Genomic DNA, 18641 nt, shown 5'->3' with positions numbered 1-18641 from the left:
GGTTTTCATGGGTGATGATGAAAGAACTGAAAGAAATCTCGGTGAATCTGGAAGATGTACTAAGCCAAATCAACAAGTTAAAAAGTGATAAATCATCTGGACCAGATGGTATAAATCCCAGGGTACTAAAAGAACTGAAGCATGAAATTGCTGACCTGCTGTTAGTGATCTGTAACCTGTTGCTAAAATTGTCTGTAGTACCTGAAGATTGGAGGGTGGCCAGTGTTACGCCGATTTTTTAAAGGGCTCTAGGGGAGATCCAGGAAATTACAGACCAATAAGCCTCACTTTAGTGCCAGCAAAATGGTAGAAACAATTATAAAAACTAAGGGCTCCTTTTACGAAGGTGTGTTAGTGTTTTAAGCGCACGCACCGGATTAGCGCACGCTAGCTGAAAAACTACCGCCTACTCAAGAGGAGGCGGTAGCGGCTAGCGCACTTGTTATTCCACGCGTTAAGGCCCTAATGCGCCTTCGTAAAAGGAGCCCTAAAATTGTGGAACACGTAGACAAACATGATTTAATGAGACAGAGTCAACAAGGGTTCAGCCAAGGGAGATCTTGCCTCACTAATTTGCTTGACTTCTTTGAAGGTGTGAATAAATATGTGGATAATGGTGAGCCAGTTCATATAGTGTATCTAGATTTTCATAAAGCTTTTCATAAAGTTCCTCACGAGAGGCTCATGCGAAAATTTAAGTGTCATGGGATAGGTGGCAACGTTCAGTTGTGGATTAGGAATTGGTTATCGGATAGAAAACAGAGGGTAGGGCTTATCTCAAGAAAAATATAGTGGCACTAGAAAATGTTCAAAGAAGAGCGACCAAGATGATAAAAGGGATGGAACTCCTTTCGTATGAGGAAAGACTAAAATGGTTAGGGCTCTTTAGCTTGGAAAAGAGACAGCTGAGGGGAGATATGATTGAAGTCTACAAAATCCTGAATGGAGTAGAACGGGTACAAGTGGATCGATTTTTCACTCTGGCAAAAATTACAAAGACTAGGGGATACTCGATGAAGTTACAGGGAAATACTTTTAAAACCAATAGGAGGAAATTTTTTTCACTCAGAGAATAGTTAAGCTCTAGAACACATTACCAGTGGTTGTGGTAAGAGTGGATAGCGTAGCTGGTTTTAAGAAAGGTTTGAACAAGTTCCTGGAGAAAAAGTCCATAGTCTGTTATTGACAAAGACAGGGGGAAGCCACTGCTTGCCCTGGATTGGTAGTATGAAATATTGATACTCCTTGGGTTTTGGCCAGGTACTGGTGGCATGGATTGGTCACCATGAGAAAGGGCTACTGGGCTTGATGAACCATTGCTACAATACCTGGCCCACAACTTAAAAAATGGGAAGTTCCTCTCTAATAACGGTCACATAATAATAACCCCAATTCTAAAAAATCGCAAAGAACCCTCAGCCCTAATAACCAACTACAGACCGGTAGCATCCATTCCGTTTATTGTAAAAATCATGGAGGTACTAGTACATACCCAACTGATGGACTATCTTAATCAGTTCTCTCTTCTACACGAAACCCAATCTGGTTTCAGACCTTTATTCGGTACAGAGACAGTAATTGCAGCTATTTTAGACAATCTGCACCTACTGTTTAGCAGGGGCCTCAATGCATTGGTTATGCAATTCGATATAAGTTCAGCCTTTGACCTGGTAGACCACAGGAAAATGCTACAGTGCCTAGACGCCATTGGTATCAAAGACAAGGTGCTGAACTTGTTTCGTGGCTTCCTTACATCCCGCACCTATCAGGTACGCTTCAATTATGAGCTTTCCGATACCTGGAGCAATCCATCCGGTGTGTCACAAGGGTCACCATTGTCTCCACTGCTATTTAACGTCTACATGTCCTCACTGAGCTTGCAATTAACTCAGCTGGGGATAAAACTATTCAGTTATGCAGATGACTTCATGATTATAATCCCATTTGCTGACTCTATCTCGGAAACTATTCCCAAGGCTTCAGAAGCCATAAATATGATGGAGCAATGGATGACAAACTTCAAGCTCAAACTTAATTCAGAAAAAACAAAATTCTTCATTGCTTCACCACATCCGTTTGACACCAAAACACCTCTATGCATCAATGAACTTAATCACCCCATCCAGCCCACCATAAAGATACTAGGCGTAACTCTAGATCAATGCCTAACCATGAAAGACCAGGTGGACTCCTTAATCAGAAAGGGTTTCTTCACTCTCTGGAAACTCAGATCCATTAAAGCTTATTTCGATACGTCGGCATTCAGAACCCTGGTCCAATCCCTCGTACTAAGTCAACTTGACTACTGTAACATTGCCTACTTAGCTATTTCCCAAAAAAATATGTGATGTGTACAACTAATGCAAAATGCAGCGGTCAGATTAATCTAAGGACTAAAGAAATTCGATCATGTATCACCCTACTACTGGCAGTTACATTGGCTACCGATGGAAGCACGCATAAAGTTTAAATTCGCCTGCTTCTGCTTTAAAGCGCTAAACGGACTTGCCCCTAAATACATAATTGACCTTTTCTCCTTCTCTGCCAACAGACACAAGAGAAGCTCTCATTCCTACTTTGTTTCCCCCCCCCCCCAGTTAGAGGTTGTAAACTGAAAAAACACCATGAACACCTTCTTTCACATCAAGCAGCATTGTGGGGTAAAGACCTAGATCAACTGCTTTCGCCCATTACTTATAAGGAATTCAGAAAACGTCTAAAAACTCAACTGTTCCTAAAGTATCTAGACAACTGACCCACTCATCTTCTTTCTCCTCCATAGTGATTCCTCTGTCCTATTAATCTCTTTCTCCTCAACAACGCATTTCCGGTCCTAATAACTCTCCTCTTCCCCCTCTTAAATTCAATCAATTTGTACCTCGCTTAATCTATTGTAAACCGCATAGAACTTAACGATATTGCAGTATATAAATTGTTATTATTATTATTATTGGTCTGACCCAGAAAGGCTATTCTTATGTTCTCCTATTGGTTTTAAAAGTATTTCCCTGTAACTTCATCGAGTGTTCCCTAGTCTTTGTCATTTTTGACGGAGTGAGAAATCAATCCACTTGAACCCGTTCTACTCCACTAAGGATTTTGTAGACTTCAATTATATCTCCCCTCAGTCCATCTCTTTTCCAAGCTGAAAAGCCCTAACCTTTTTAGTTTATCTTCATACGAGTACTTGGTTTGAAGAAACACTGGTCTAGTCGATGAGTTTATCTGTGTTTAATTATAATTGGTCTTTTTACAGAGCTGAATTTTCTCTGTTGCATTTGACAGCACAACTTCCCATTTGGTTTAAACAAAGTTTATTGTTATGCTCCTCAGTGTACGCATGGAAGTGGAATTTGGATGGAGACCCGTATGCAACACATCAGATTCCGCTAAGGGGCCACTCCCTTTTCATACTGGGGAATGACAATGTTGCTGGATCATGTAATCACAAATGAGGGGACTCTAGTAGATTTTGTAGATTTACAAAGAAGAGTTGGGAAGAAGTGGGGAAATAGGTATGCTTATTGTCAGCTTACACACTATTGTGCCACTTTAGATCATAGTCAGTTGAGAACTCATATGGGGGCCTGCTTGTGTGACTTCTTCTATGGTCCTGGCAACTAGAGCACCACCTTTGCAAAAACAGGTCAAGGTAGTGTTTTTAAGGAAGGAACATACAATGATGTAATTTCATCCAGGCAAAGTCCATGTCATTTATTAAATGCAGAGAACAGAATTTTTAAAAAAATTAACCTGTTAACTTTTGTAGTCTACATTGATGTCAGTTTTACTATTTGATATTGGCTTTTTGTACAGTGGTACCTTGGATTACGAGCATAATCTGTTCCAGGAGCATGCTCGTAATCCAAAATGCTCGTTTATCAAAGCGAGTTTCCCCATAGGAAATAATGGAAATTCGCTTTGATGCGTTCCCCCCCCCCACAAGAACCAGCATTGCTCCCCCCGAAGGCCCCCCTGCGATCCGGCAACCCCCCCCCCCCCACGATTGGGCACCCCCGCCACGATCCAGCACCCCCCCCAAGCGATTGGGCACCCCCCGCCACGATTGGGCACCCCCCCCGCCACGATCTGGCACCCCCCCAACCGCTTCTTACCCTCATCTGGGCACCGGCATGTCCTGTGCTTGGTGCCGGTGCCCGAAGATCGGCCTCCTCTTCTGCTAGGCCTTGAGCATGCTCAGATGCTCAAGGCCTAGCAGAAGAGGAGGCCGATCTTCGGGCACCGGCACCAAGCACAGGACATGCCAGTGCTGGTGCCCAGATGAGGGTAAGAAGCATCGAGGGGTGCCGGATCGTGGCGGGGGGGGGGGTGCCGGATCGCGTCGGGGGGGTGCCGGATTGCGGGGGGGGGGGGCCCTCGTAAATCGAGCCATGCTCGGTTTCTGAGGCACCGATTTTGCAAATGTTTTGCTCGTCTTGCAAAACACTCGCAAACCGGTGCACTCGTAAACCAAGGTACCACTGTATATATTTCAAAATAAAAATTAACCAATAAACATAAAAGCCACAAAATTACTATACAAAGTTTTTTTATTCTTTAGTTTAAACCATTTAGATTATAAAACAGGAAAGAAAAAAAAAAAATCAGTGAAGCAAAAACATTTTTAGTAAATTTAGTACCTACTTTTTCATTTGTTTTGCATTGTACTTGACTTGATAAGAAGCTTGGATTAATTTGTCTGGACCACTGTCAAACTGATGTGGAACAACCTTTTGAAAGTGCTAAAAGGTAGAGTAGAAGATTCCATGTAATTAGTACTAACCCAATAAATTAATGGTGATTAAATTTAAAAATCCAACAGACATCCATATACATTATATAGATGACTTACCTGTAACATCCCTTCCATGTCAAGCTGCATTAGCTCGGCTTGATTCATCTGCAGAAGAGCTAGTCCGGTTCGAAATACTATTTCTAAACCCTGAAATGTATTAGGGAAAATATATACAAAAATTTCCTCAATGACATGATGCTTATTTGAATAAGTAAAAACTGTGTTTGAAAATCTACAAGCAGCAAAAGCATTTTTGGTATTGCATAAAATATTTTCCCTCATCATGCTCCTTCATATGTGGCTGGAACATGCAAGTTGCATAGCAAACAGCATCTTTCCAGACTACAGTAGTCAAGTCATTGCCATACATTTCATTAAAAGGTTGATAACTTTATTGAACACAAAAACAGCTCAATTTCAAATGCTACATCCATGTCGCTTCTGCAACATTTACAACAACACTTCAAGAGAACTGAAACCAACATGTCATCCCTCCTTCCTCACCATGCCATCCATCCTGCCCCACCATGCTACCAAACATGGCTAAATTATATTTAAAAAACAAAATAGACAAAACACACTTTCACCTGCTATTATGGCCTGACCATAATTATACCAATGCAAATATGTTATAATACTGTCTAGTTAGTAACACCATAGCAAGAATCAGTGGTCTTTTATATAGACATAATAGGGGGAAAAAAGAAAAACACATGAACTGGTACATTTGGACCCAAGAAGTTTTGGTTTTCATTATCTTTCCTAATAAACATTCAGGAGAATGGAATAGCATGGTACATAGTGTTTCTTATACATACCAGACCGATTACCATAAAAATTTAAGACAGACAAGTTACCATAATCTCCCTAAAACCTCCCTCAATTTCCCACCCCCCACCTTCAAAAAACTAAAGGTTCCAGAGAAACTAGAGCAATTGGAGCTAACACAGAAAAATAAAACCAGATAAAGACAATATCCAGTCTGCCCAATCATGCAATCTACGATCAGGTGAGAAACTGATAAAGGATAAAGGTACAACAGAAGAAAATAAGGGGGTATTCAAAGAGGTTGAGTGAAAAAGAAAGGCAGATAGCTTTGTCCCAGGCATCAGTTCAATAGCACAATCATACTCTCAATATTTGACTAGAGCCATGGTCTTCACTCCCAGTCCTCGTAGGGTACCAGGCTACCCTTAATGAATAAAAAGAGACAGATTTGCATACAATGAAAGTAGTAGGAATGCAAATCTATCTCAAGCATATTCATTACAAGTACCTTGAAAACCTGACCTATTGGTAGACTGCAAAGGTCTAGGCATATCTTACAGTAATGTTAGGAAACTATGGTTGGGGTATTTACCAAGCCAACAGCCTCATTCCTGGTGGATGGAATTGGGACAGAGCATTTCCTGTTGTAGTAGGGCATTCAGCAAAGATATTCACTGTCACCTTTGTTAGCTCTTCAAATATTGGAACCACTGCTAAGGAGAATACAAGGGAGATGACAAATGGAAAATAAATTTGGGGGGCCAGGTATTTAAGACAGCAGAATTCACAGATGACCACCTGGTTCATCTGACTAATCCCATGGCAGGGAGAGTTCCTGTTATTATCTAGTTGTCACTCTTCATGTGGATTCATCAATGTTCTATGAATAACGACTCAGTATATACATTTCTTGATGTAGAAGCCATTACTACTTTTGACACTTTTTTGTAAGGTAACACTTTTAAAAACAATGCTTTTCCAAAAATTGCACTGTATTCCACAAGCCATGCCAATTTAGTTACTAAAAGGAGACAGAGGATTAAGAGGGTAATTTGGTTATTTCTTTGGTGAAGGATATAAAAAGACTTGAAGTGGTCCAGAGGAAGGTGACGAAAATGGTAAGGAGTTTGAACCAAAAGAAGTATGAGAAGAGACTGGAAGACCTAAATATGTATATTCTGAAGGAGAGGAGGGGCAGGGGAGATATGATACAGACGTTTAAATACTTAAAAGTATTAACATAGAACCAAATCTTTTCCAGAGAAGAAAAAATGGTAAAATGAGGACATAACTTGAGGATGCGGGGAGGAAGACTTAGGAACAATGTTAGGAAATTCTTCTTCACAAGAAGGTGGTAGATGTCTGGAATGCCCTCCCAAGGGAAAGTGGTGGAGAGGAAAACAGTGATGGAATTCAAAAAGGTATAGGACAAAAATAGAGGATCTCTAATTAGAAAACGAAGGATGTAAATTAAAAGAACTAAGGCCAGTATTGGACAGACTTGCATGATCTGTGTCCCATATATGGTGATTTGGTGTAAGATGGGCTGGGGTGGGCATCAATGGGACCTCCACTAACTTGGAACATGAGGATGTTACTGGCCAGACTTTACGGAAGATATCCTGCAAACAACGAGATGGTTTGATAGGCTGGAGAGAGCTTGGATGACAACTTCAGCATTTGGAACCTAGGACAATACCGGACTTTACAATCTATGGCCCAGAAATATCAAAGAAGAGACAAGTTAATTTAATCATGTATTTTTTAATGGGCAGACTGGATGGACCATTCAGGTCTTTATGTGCCGTCATTTATTATGTTATCATATATCCTTAATGCAGTTTGATTCTAAAACTGATTACAGTGGTGCCTCGCATAACGAACGCCTCGCACAACGAACGCTGCACACAACGAACTTCATGTCTTGATTCACACAACGAACTTCACACAACGAACTTCGTTTCACACAACGAACTTCGTTTCACACAACGAACTTCGTTTCACACAACGAACTTCGTTTCACACAACGAACTTCGTTTCACACAACGAACTTCGTTTCACACAACGAAGTCGCCCGAGCTGCCGATGTATTGCATCCTTCCGCGCAGGCACTGCAGGCAGTCGTTAGTCACTGCGCTTAACTGCCCTCTCTCACTGTATACAGTCGTCCTTTTAAGATAAACTCAATATTTTTTATATATCATGGCTTCTAAAAAAAGCAGGAAGGTGATTTCTGTTGAAATGAAACGGGAAATAATTTGTGGGGTAAAACAGTGTGACCTCGTCAAAGAGTTTGGCCTCAGCAAGACCACCATTTTCACCATTTTGACAAATTTATCTTTTTTTATGTCATCTTAGCATATTTTATGCTGCAGAACGAATTATTTTTTTTAACATGTATTGTTATGGGAAAACGCGTTTCACATAACGAACTTTTCGCATAACAAACTTGCTCCTGGAACCAATTAAGTTCGTTGTGTGAGGCACCACTGTATTTTCTCTTTTATGTCTATGAGATATAATATTCATCATATACTCAAGTTGAACATAAGTACACATGTTAAATTAAAGAAAGCATGAAAGAACTGATGTATTAAATAATGTAATAGTCTTGATTTTCACATTTGTATATTGCTTTTCCTAAAGGAGACAAACTGCAGCAATACATAAATCAGCTAACAGCAGTGATAATAAAAACTGACAGCAATTTCAACTCTGGTTCACTTCAGCCACAGTCCTTGTTAAAAAAAATTAGGTATATAGAAAGCCTCAAGAACACAAGCCTCAGCACATAAGCCATACAGGCAAAATTTCTCAGCATGAATGCCTCATAGTATCCCCTCCCAATTTTGCTTCTTCACGTACCTCAATCAACCTGTTCAATCCTACTCCACAATAACTGATCTCTAGCGCTGTTAATAACTAGTTTCTAACCTTGTAAATTCTAATTAATTTGTAACATCTTTTAACCATTGTAAACCGCATAGAACTTCACGGTCCTGCGGTATATAAACTGTTGTTATTATTATTATTATTATAAAAGTAAATGCCCCAAACTCGGTAATAAAATAAAAGGCCATATGCACTGGCACTGGCATTAGTTAAATCAGAAAAAGACATATTCATCTTACTATAGAACCATGCATATATTATTTTGAAGTAGACTATTTTAAGCATAGCTATTCAGGGCTAAGTAGACAGCAAGTAATAGTTTGCCAGATAAAGACACATCTTGAGTTGCTTACCTCAGACATGAAGATATCGAACACTCTGGTTGCAATGGGCAATGGGAATGTTGTAAGAAAGATTGTTAAAAACCATGAGGAGGCATACATAGAGGTATGGAAACTCTGGGCCTGAAAGTGCATATAAAGTTCTGGTAACTGTTCCTAGAAAAACAGACAAAATTTAGGATGGGTACATCTAGATTAAAAAGTATTCACTGGCTACATTTTCAAGGGTGTTCAGTTCATTTTTATTTTCTTTCTGTGATTCAAAAAATGCCTATCATATATCGGAGCAGCCTTACAGTGGCTATAAAAAGTCTAAACATCCTTCTAAAATGTATGCTTTGGTTGTCTTGTAATCTAAAAACAAGTGCATCCACATATCCTACCCCATAACTAACAAGTAAAACTACAGTAGAAGCTCAGCTAACAAGAATTCAATTAACCATCCAAAGTGGTGCTCCTGACCTAATAACCTCCCCTCCTTCCAGCCCCAGAGGCATCAGCAGCAGCCACCAATCTCCTGGCCTCCCTCCAACTCCCAGAGTATCTCAGCAGCCACCAATCTCTCTCCCTCCATTCCTGAAGCAGCAGAGCCGATCCTCACAAACTCCTCCCTCCCTCAGTTCACAAAGCAGTAGAGCCAGTCCTGTCAACCTCCTCCCTCCCTCCATTCCCAAAGCAGCAAAGTTGGTCCTAACGACCTCCCTTCCTCACCCGGCGATGTAGTGGCAGCCAGCAAGCAGTATTAATGGTGTAAAGCATGAATATAAAACTCTAATTTGTTATAAATATTTTTAAAAATGTAAATAATATAATGATCATCATAAATTGAAAATATTGATAATAATATACATCTTTAAACAACACAAATCTCTGAAAACAGATAAAATATGTTTTTGACTAAACAGAAAAGTAAATGTGGAAAAAATGTACATATAAACAAAATATGTATTAAGATCATGAGATTATTGAATAACCACATATATTGACAACATATGTAGAAAACTTTAAAATTATAAAATTTCAAAATCACAACCTATAGTGATAACTCATTAAAGCTTCAAAGGAAAAGAGAATATACACTGAAAACAAAGAAAATATATGTGCATTTTTAAAAAAATCAATAAAATCGATTCTGGAACTTGGCTGTGGTTTAGATGGCAGCGTGATTTCACTGCTCTCCCCTGCCTCACAATTCTAAGTGCTGTGAAGGAGGTCAAAAATATTTTTTTTACTTTAATTTTCTGACAAACAATCATTAGAGATTAGATATGGCCTCGGGTAAGCAAACCAAGCTCAATGCTGCTTTTGCAACAGGGGGAAACGCTAAGAGATCGAAACATGATCCCCCCCCACACCAAACAATAATAATAATAACTTTATTCTTCTATACCGCCACAATCTTGCGACTTCTAGGCGGTTTACATTCAAGAGAGCTGGACATTCAAACAAGACACCATTACCTAAGGATTCTACTGAACTCCTTGAACAAGTCACAGCTGACCTGCACACTATTAAGGAACTGCTTAAAGAAACTACTTCTAAGCTAAATGGGCTAATAGATGGAGGTTTCCAGCTTGACACATCAAATGACTGTGAGTAGTGCTCGGACAGAGCAGTTAGAGAAGCGGGTCTCAGCAATTGAGGAAAACATGAATCAGTGCCACCAAGATCATCATAATATAGCTAGGATTTCTGCTGAGCTGGAGGAGGCTCAAAATAGAAGCAGACAAAATAATATTCACTTAATGGGGCTCCCAGAGGGGGTGGAAGCATTTCTTACTACTTTTATCCCCCAAAGTCTTGTCTCTCAAATTTGTGCAGCCATTTGAAATTGAAAGAGTACACAGGGTGCCTGCTCATATTACAAACAAGCAAATTGGACCAAGCCCTATAATAATTAAGGTCTTGTGATTTCAGCAAGTTATGGAGATCTTTGAAGCTGCTAAACAGGCAAGAGTGGTGAAGTGGCAGGAAGGAAAACTTCTGTTTTTACCGGACTTTGCTAAAAAGACTGCTTCTATAAGAAAGCAATTTTTGGCTCTCAGGCCACAGCTCAGAGATATAGGGGCAAAATATAGCTTGTTATACCCTGCAACTCACTACCAAGACCCTAAAAAACTGGAAGAATTTATACTTCAACAGCAACATCAGATGGATTCATAGATGGGTCAGAACTGAAAGTTAGAGTAACAGTTGCAGAGGTGCTCTAATTTGAAACATTGCTTGATTATTAAAGTAACTTTGGAGTGATAAAAGATCCCTTTATTGGGATATAGGAATGGCAGTTATATCAGCTAATCTGAATGTTATTTTTGTGTAGTTTTTGAATGAAAATGTGTTTTACTATGCAGTTAATGAATACAGAAATAGGCAATCAGTTATAGAACTCTAAGAAATCTGATTTTTTTTAACTGCCTTCATTTCACTGTGTGTGATCCTCAGATGAAGAGGAGTGATGTCAAAGTCTTAAACAATCTCCAGCTGACCTGATTGGTAAAGCAGACAGTTACAATAGATTGCAGAGTTGTGGATTCTTTCTGCAAGTCCAGGAGGAGGAATGTAGAGAGTGGGAGGTAGCTTGGTGGAGTGGTTAAACTTTTGGATCACTTTGATTTGTTTGTGGAGGAGGTTCCTGCCCACTTTTTTGATTGCTGAATTGGACAGTGAGTTTTCTCTTTGCACCCCTCCCCCCAAGAACAAACCGTGCCCAGTCCGGAGTCTGAGTGTTTCTTTTGGCATGGTTGCCTAGCAACAGGGGCATGCTCATGACAGAGAGTTTCCTGGCTTGTTTTCTTTATAGCAACTGGAACTGACTCCCCAGGGACATTTGTTACAGCGCAGCCCCTCCTTATTCTTAATGGTCAACTGTAGCTGAAGCACAGAATGGTTAAATACTTCCATAGTAGTGGTTTGCAGTTTGCTATAGATAATATGATCATGGCTCCAGTGAGTGGGGAAAGGGGGGGGTGCATTGGGGTGGAAAGTGACCAAAGTGACAAAAGAAACCGGCTTCAGGGAAAGGAAGAGCAATGGATTATATGCTGACAGCAGGAAGCGGGAACTGGGCTAATTGGTTTTCTGAGATTTCTAAGATCTTGGTCCTGAGAATAAATGGATAAGCGAGTGAGGATTGGTACATGTAGCATGGAGAAGACAAGATGTAAGTTAAAAGAGTATTGAAATGGACAGTATTATATGATAAGTAGATCTTAATGAGTTTTTATTCCTTAGGTTAAATGTTTTAACATAATGAGAAGTATTATAGGGTTTTTAATATCTGTCTAGTGATATGTGATATACAGGACAGATTCATTCTGTTTTCAGCTTTCATGATTAACAGTCTAGCATTAATATACTTAGGCAGTATCCATGTGCATTTATTTTGTTTTATGAATTTCTTAATTGAGATTTTCTGCTTTCATTAAGGGCTCCTTTTACGAAGCCGTGCTAGCAGGTTTAACACACGCGACTTTTTATCACGTGCTAACCCCCACGCTGGCCGAAAAACTACCGCCTTCTCAAGAGGAGGCGGTAGCAGCTAGTGCATCTGGCGGTTTAGTGCACACTATTACCCGCGTTAAACCAATAATACGCCTTCATAAAAGGAGCCATTAATTTTAAATATTGTTTCATGGGTTTTTTTCTCAGTAAGTTAATTCTGGGGTGCGCTAAGGGTAAGATTCAATGTGCTTGCAGGATTAAAATTATACTCATAATGTAGAATTTAGTACAATTAACAAGTTAATATATATTTTTCTTTCTTGAGGAATTAATATAAACATATATTCTGAATTTTATTAAAATACAACTTAAATTTTTCAGGCTTATTAATATTACATAGGGTTAATAGGGGATTCTTTGAGTACAGTCAATTAATTTATGGTTTTTATTAGTTATTTTATTAAAATATGTTTAAATGGGAGATATAAGGTGAGAACGGGTACTAGTTTCAATTTCATATATGGGATGATTAATATAAGATATTCTGTTGCCTTATCAAGTTTCAAGTTTATTATTTTTCTTGATTAATCGCTTAATCAAATTCTAAGCGATGAACATGTTAAATATAGTCTAATAAGGACAATACAATACAAAACAAACTTTAAATAATAACATTGGGTAAAAACTAATACATAATATTTTATACTTATAACATAGGGTAAGATAAGGGTTAGAAATACAATTGATAAAGAAAAGTAAAACAAAGGAAAAATACATTAGGGGAATCAATTAACACATAGCATAACACAGTAAAATAACATCACCAAATTAAGAACTATTTAATTAAATATTAAAAGCATCTTTAAAAAGAAATGTTTTCAAATTGCTTTTAAATTTTCCTAAATCCTGCTCATTCCGCAGGTAAATGGGAGATCGTTCCAAGTTTGAGGAGCAGTTACAGAAAAAATAAATTGACGTCTAGTGTTAATAATTTTAAGTGATGGAATGGTTAATAGGTTTTGCTCATTAGACCTCAAAGTTCTATTTGAATGATAAGGAATTAAATGTTTAAATATGAATGCTGGGGTCTTATGAAGAAGAGATTTAAAAACAAGCAGACAGAGTTTGTACGTTATCCGATAATTAACTGGAAGCCAATGTGCATCTATCAAAAGGGGTGTAACATGGTCATATTTTCTAGACTTAGTGATGAGTTTAATGGATATGTTCTGAATAATTTGAAGTCGCTTAATTTCGTTTAGCGATATCCCCTTAAATAGGGCATTACAATAGTCCAATTTAGAAATCACTAAAGAATGGATAAGAATGTTTATTGATTTAGGACATAGGAATTTTGCAATAGATCGTATCCTACGTAATCTGTAAAATGTAGATTTAATTATAGTACTAATATGATCATGGAAATTAAGTTTTGAATCAAAAGTTACCCCTAAGATTTTTATATTGTTAACTATTTGCAATGGTGTGTTTTTTATTGTAATGGGAGCAATAAGAGTAGGATTGTCTTTCCAAGGAAAGAGCATCACGTTGGTTTTTTTAATATTAAGAGAAAGTTTATTTCTATTTAACCAGTGGTGAATTTGGTCGAGTTTTTCACTAATTTCTTGAATATCTGTTGTTTTGTTTAAATCCATTGGATGCAGAAGCTGAATGTCGTCTGCGTAAGCGAACACCTGAAAACCCACGGACTGACATAGAGTGATCAGAGGAGCCAGGAAGATATTAAATAGTAACGGAGAGAGGATAGATCCTTGGGAATCCCATAAGTAGTTGATAAAGAGGTAGATATTGAGTCATTGAAGAAAACAGTAGAAGTGCGGTTAGTTAAATATGACACGAACCAGGAAAGAATTTGGTCAGTGATACCGATAGAATGAAGTCTGTTAAGAAGAAGCTGATGGTCAATCGTGTCAAAAGCCGCAGAAAGGTCAAGAGAAATTAACAAAGTCGTTTGATGGTGATCCAGATAATATTGAATTGAGGTGGTCAGACCTATCAATGAAAGTTCGGTATTGATGTTGCTCAATAGTAATAATTCAGAGGTGTAATTGTTCTATTTCTTATAATTTAGAATGTATTTAATTCATGTACCTATTAGATTATATTATGCATTTATATATATTGTCAGTGATTACTGTACAGGTAATATTGGGTAAATAATATTTTGAATGAACTCAATGAAATATGGGAAGGATGATATACTATAAGATGCGGGGTGGGGGAAGGTGGGTTTATGGGTCTATTCAGTCCATATCCAAGTTCACATGAGTTATTTCATGGGGTGGGTAAGGGAGGAGGTCTGTGTTTCCTGGAGTCCTGGATGTGTATAGGGGATTCCTTAATAAAGTTTTTTTTACAAATGGAAGGGTGATAATTTGAAATTCATGGTAAATCAATTAAGATGCCTTTAAAAATTTATTCTCTGAACGTTAATGGACTAAACCATCCCATCAAGAGGAAAAAAGTACTCAATTTTTTGAAGCAGCAACAGGACGTTTATTTTATACAGGAAACACATTTGTCATCAAGTGAATCGGTCAAATTGGAAGGGGGGTGGATCAAACACTGTTTTTTTGCACCTGCAGTGGGGAAGAAGGCTAGTGTGGCTATCCTGGTTAATAGGAAGTGTCCTGCTGTATTTGGTAATTCTCGAGCTGACCCTATGGGTAGATGGCATCATGTTGATATGACTTCAGGAAATGATGCCCTGATGCTTCTTAATATTTATGCTCCTAATTCAAATCAGGCCGAGTTCTTTAAAAAAACTCCAACAAATAATTTTGTCACTGGCTACGTCTAATCTAATCGTTGCCAGAGATTTCAATGCTGTCATGGATCTTTTATTGGATAACCAACCTAGTAAGCAAATAAAATCATTAGGTCTAGACCATCTTGTGCAGTCATGTGGATTGAAAGATATATGGAGGCTTTTTCATTTTAATGCTCGTGAATTTTCTTTTTGCTCTCATGTTCATAAATCGTTTTCAAGATTACATTTTTGTTTCAGATAATTTAACTCAACAGGTTACAAAGACTAGCATAGACCCGATCTTTTTGACAGATCATGCTGGCATTTGGACTGAATATCAGTTTAATGAAGAAGATTCTACTAGACCTGTTTGGAGATTTAATAATACATTGCTTGCTGATTCAAACTTTCTCGAGGAAATTCATATGAAAATGAATGAATATTTTCAATTCAACACCTCAGAGGAAATCTGCTTTCAAAGTTAATTCATGGGCCAAAAATTCCCGAGCATAAAAAAGGAAATCTTGAAGCACCTATATCACTTAAGGAACTACAGGCAGCGTTGAAATCCCTCAGAGTTGGATCCGCTCTGGGTAGTGATGGTTTCACAGTGGAGTTCTTCAAATCATTTCAAATTATACTTTTAGCTCATCTTCTAAATTTATATCAATCACAACTAACTAAAGGTTATATTTCAGGTACTATGGCAGAATCTTTAATCAATGTTTTGCCAAAGCCAAATAAAAATCCCATGTTGGTTTCAAACTACAGGTCTATTTCTTTAATTAATGTGGATGGAAAACTTTGGCTAAGTTATTGGCTCTAAGATTAGCCAAGGCTCTCCCTTTTATGATTGGTATGCACCAGGTGGATTTTGTTGCTCAGACATTCCTCAAATAACGCCAGATTGGCATTTCATATGCTAAATTTAGCAAAAACAATGGATGATCTGGCCTTCTGTCTCTTTGGATGCAGAGAAGGCCTTTGATCATATAGAATAGACTTTAATGTATCAAGTAATGGATTGGTTTGGTATAGGATCCAGATTTATACAAATGATTCAAACCTTGTATAGTTCCCTTTCTCAGAGAGTTTCCATCTGGCATGGGGAGTTAGACAAGAAAGCAATGTTACTTACCGTAACAGTTGTTATCCAGGGACAGCAGGCAGCTATTCTCACTAGTGGGTGATGTCATCAGACAGAGCCGGTACGGACGTACACAAGTGTGTTGCTTGTAGAAACTTAAAGTTTCTAGATGCCCGCACCGCGCATGCGCCGGTGCCTTCCTACCCAGAGATCCGGGCGTGTCTCCTCAGTTCAGGTAGCTAGCCTGAGAAGCCAACCCAGGGGAGGTGGGTGGGACGTGAGAATAGCTGCCTGCTGTCCCTGGATAACAACTGTTATGGTAAGTAACTGTGCTTTATCCCAGGACAAGCAGGCAGGTATTCTCACTAGTGGGTGACCTCCAAGCTAACCTCAGTGGGATGGAGGGGGAGTTGGCGACTTAAGAGAATAAATTTTTCAATACTGTTTGGCCAAACTGTCCATCCCGTCTGGAGAGGGTATCCAGACAATAATGTGAGGTGAATGTGTGAACCGAGGACCAGGTGGCAGCCTTGCAAATTTCCTCGATTGGTGTTGATCTGAGGAATGCTACTGAGGCTGCCATTGCTCTGACCTTATGGGCTGTGACCTTACAAGGAAGTGATAATCCAGCCTGGGCATAGCAGAAAGAGATACAAGCCGCCATCCAATTAGAGATGGTGCGCTTTGATACGGGTCTTCCCAACTTGTTAGGATCGAAGGAGACAAAAAGTTGAGGAGTGGTTCTGTGTGGCTTGGTGCGATCCAGGTAGAAAGCCAAGGCACGTTTGCAGTCTAGAGTGTGAAGGGCCGATTCTCGTGGTGAGAATGAGGCTTAGGGAAGAATACTGGAAGTACAATGGATTGGTTGAGATGAAATTCGGAGACCACCTTAGGCAGGAATTTCGGGTGAGTGCGGAGGACCACCTTGTCATGGTGGAATACTGTGAATGGTGGGTCCGCCATCAATGCCTGGAGTTCGCTGACTCTGCGAGCGGACGTAAGGGCTACAAGGAAAAGCACTTTCCAGGTGAGATACTTCAGAGGGGCCCTGTTGAGTGGTTCAAACGGGGGCTTCATGAGGTGGGAAAGGACTACATTGAGGTCCCAAACTACTGGGGGTGGTTTGAGAGGAGGGTTAACATGGAAGAGTCCTTTCATAAATCTGGCGACCACCGGATGGGCCGAGAGGGGTTTCCCTTGTAGAGGCTGGTGGAACGCCGCAATAGCGCTCAGGTGGACTCGTATGGATGTGGACTTGAGCCCAGATTGAGATAGGTGTAGGAGATAGTCCAGCACGGAGGATAAGGAAGCTCGCTGAGGTTCCTTTGACTTAGAAACACACCATGAGGAGAATCTGGTCCATTTCTGGGAGTAGCATTGTCGAGTGGCGGGCTTCCTGGAAGCTTCCAAGACCTCCCTCACTTCTTGTGAATTGGTGAGGGGTTACGTTGAGAGGAACCAAGCTGTCAGGTGGAGAGACTGCAGGTTGGGATGAAGTAGTGATCCTTGATGTTGAGTAAGTAGTGAAGGAAACACTGGAAGTGGTACTGGTTCCTGCTGCTGAGTTGAAGTAGGAGGGAGAACCAAGGTTGTCTGGGCCACCGAGGAGCTATTAGAATCATGGTGGCCCGTTCGAGTTTCAGCTTGACCAGAGTCTTCTGGATCAGCGGGAATGGTGGGAACGCATATAGAAATCGTTTCCCCCAGTTCAGTAGAAAAGCATCTGCCTCGAGGCGATGAGGAGTGTAGATCTCGGAGCCTGAGGCAGTATGGCGTTGTGGGGAGCCGCAAAGAGGTCTATCTGAGGCGTCCCCCATTGCGTGAAGATTTGGTGAAGGGGGTTGGAATGGAGAGTCCATTCGTGCGGTTGTAGCAGACGGCTTAGTTTGTCTGCTAAGACGTTGTTCTCCCCTGGATGTATACTGCTCTGAGTAGGGCGTTTGTGGCGCACCGCCCAGTCCCCAGACTCGTAGAGCTTCCTGGCAAAGGAGGGCCGAGCCCGTGCCTCCTTGCTTTTTGATATAATACATGGCGGCCTGATTGTCTGTGCGAATGAGGATTACCATGTCGTGGAGTCGGTGTTGGAAAGCTTGGAGCGCATTGAAGATGGCTCTGAGTTCCAATAGATTGATTTGGTGTAGTCTTTCCGCACTGGTCCAGAATCCTTGGGTGCGGAGACCCTCCAGGTGGGCCCCCCATGCGTAATTCGACGAATCGGTTGTGAGAACTTTCTGATGGGGGGGAGAGTGCATCAGCAAACCTCTGGATAGATTCGAAGAGGTCATCCACCAAAGTAGAGACTGCCGAAGAGCAGGTGTGACTACGATGCGTTTGGACAGTGGATCGGATGTCTGATTCCACTGTGATGCCAGGGTCCACTGGGGGATCCTGAGGTGGAGTCTGGCAAAGGGTGTCACGTGTACTGTGGAGGCCATATGGCCCAGGAGCACCATCAGTTGTCTCGCCGGTAGGGTTTGGCGAGTAGCCACCGACTGGCAGAGATGAAGAAGAGACTCCATGCGTTGCCGGGGCAGGAATGCTCGGAGT

The 18641-nt window shown here is 40.2% G+C and overlaps 1 protein-coding gene across 12 annotated transcripts in view; it reads right to left on the bottom strand.

Moving 5' to 3' along the window:
- Window positions 1–18641, bottom strand: part of EVI5 (ecotropic viral integration site 5) — a 363365-nt gene that overhangs the window by 253346 nt on the left and 91378 nt on the right. For all 12 annotated transcript variants that reach the window (XR_004536596.1, XM_033916075.1, XM_033916071.1 and 9 more), the window contains 3 exons: window positions 8809–8952; window positions 4853–4942; window positions 4645–4742 (listed from right to left, as the gene is read on the bottom strand). Coding sequence is in view for 11 of the 12 variants with exons in the window: in XM_033916075.1 (XP_033771966.1) it covers window positions 4645–4742; window positions 4853–4942; window positions 8809–8952 (332 nt within the window). In the remaining variant the exon portion in view is untranslated. The remainder of the gene's footprint in view (window positions 1–4644; window positions 4743–4852; window positions 4943–8808; window positions 8953–18641) is intronic.

The sequence above is a fragment of the Geotrypetes seraphini genome, chromosome 12 (assembly GCF_902459505.1).
Source record: "Geotrypetes seraphini chromosome 12, aGeoSer1.1, whole genome shotgun sequence".
NCBI lineage: Eukaryota > Metazoa > Chordata > Amphibia > Gymnophiona > Dermophiidae > Geotrypetes > Geotrypetes seraphini.
This window is presented reverse-complemented; position numbering and strand designations above follow the sequence as displayed.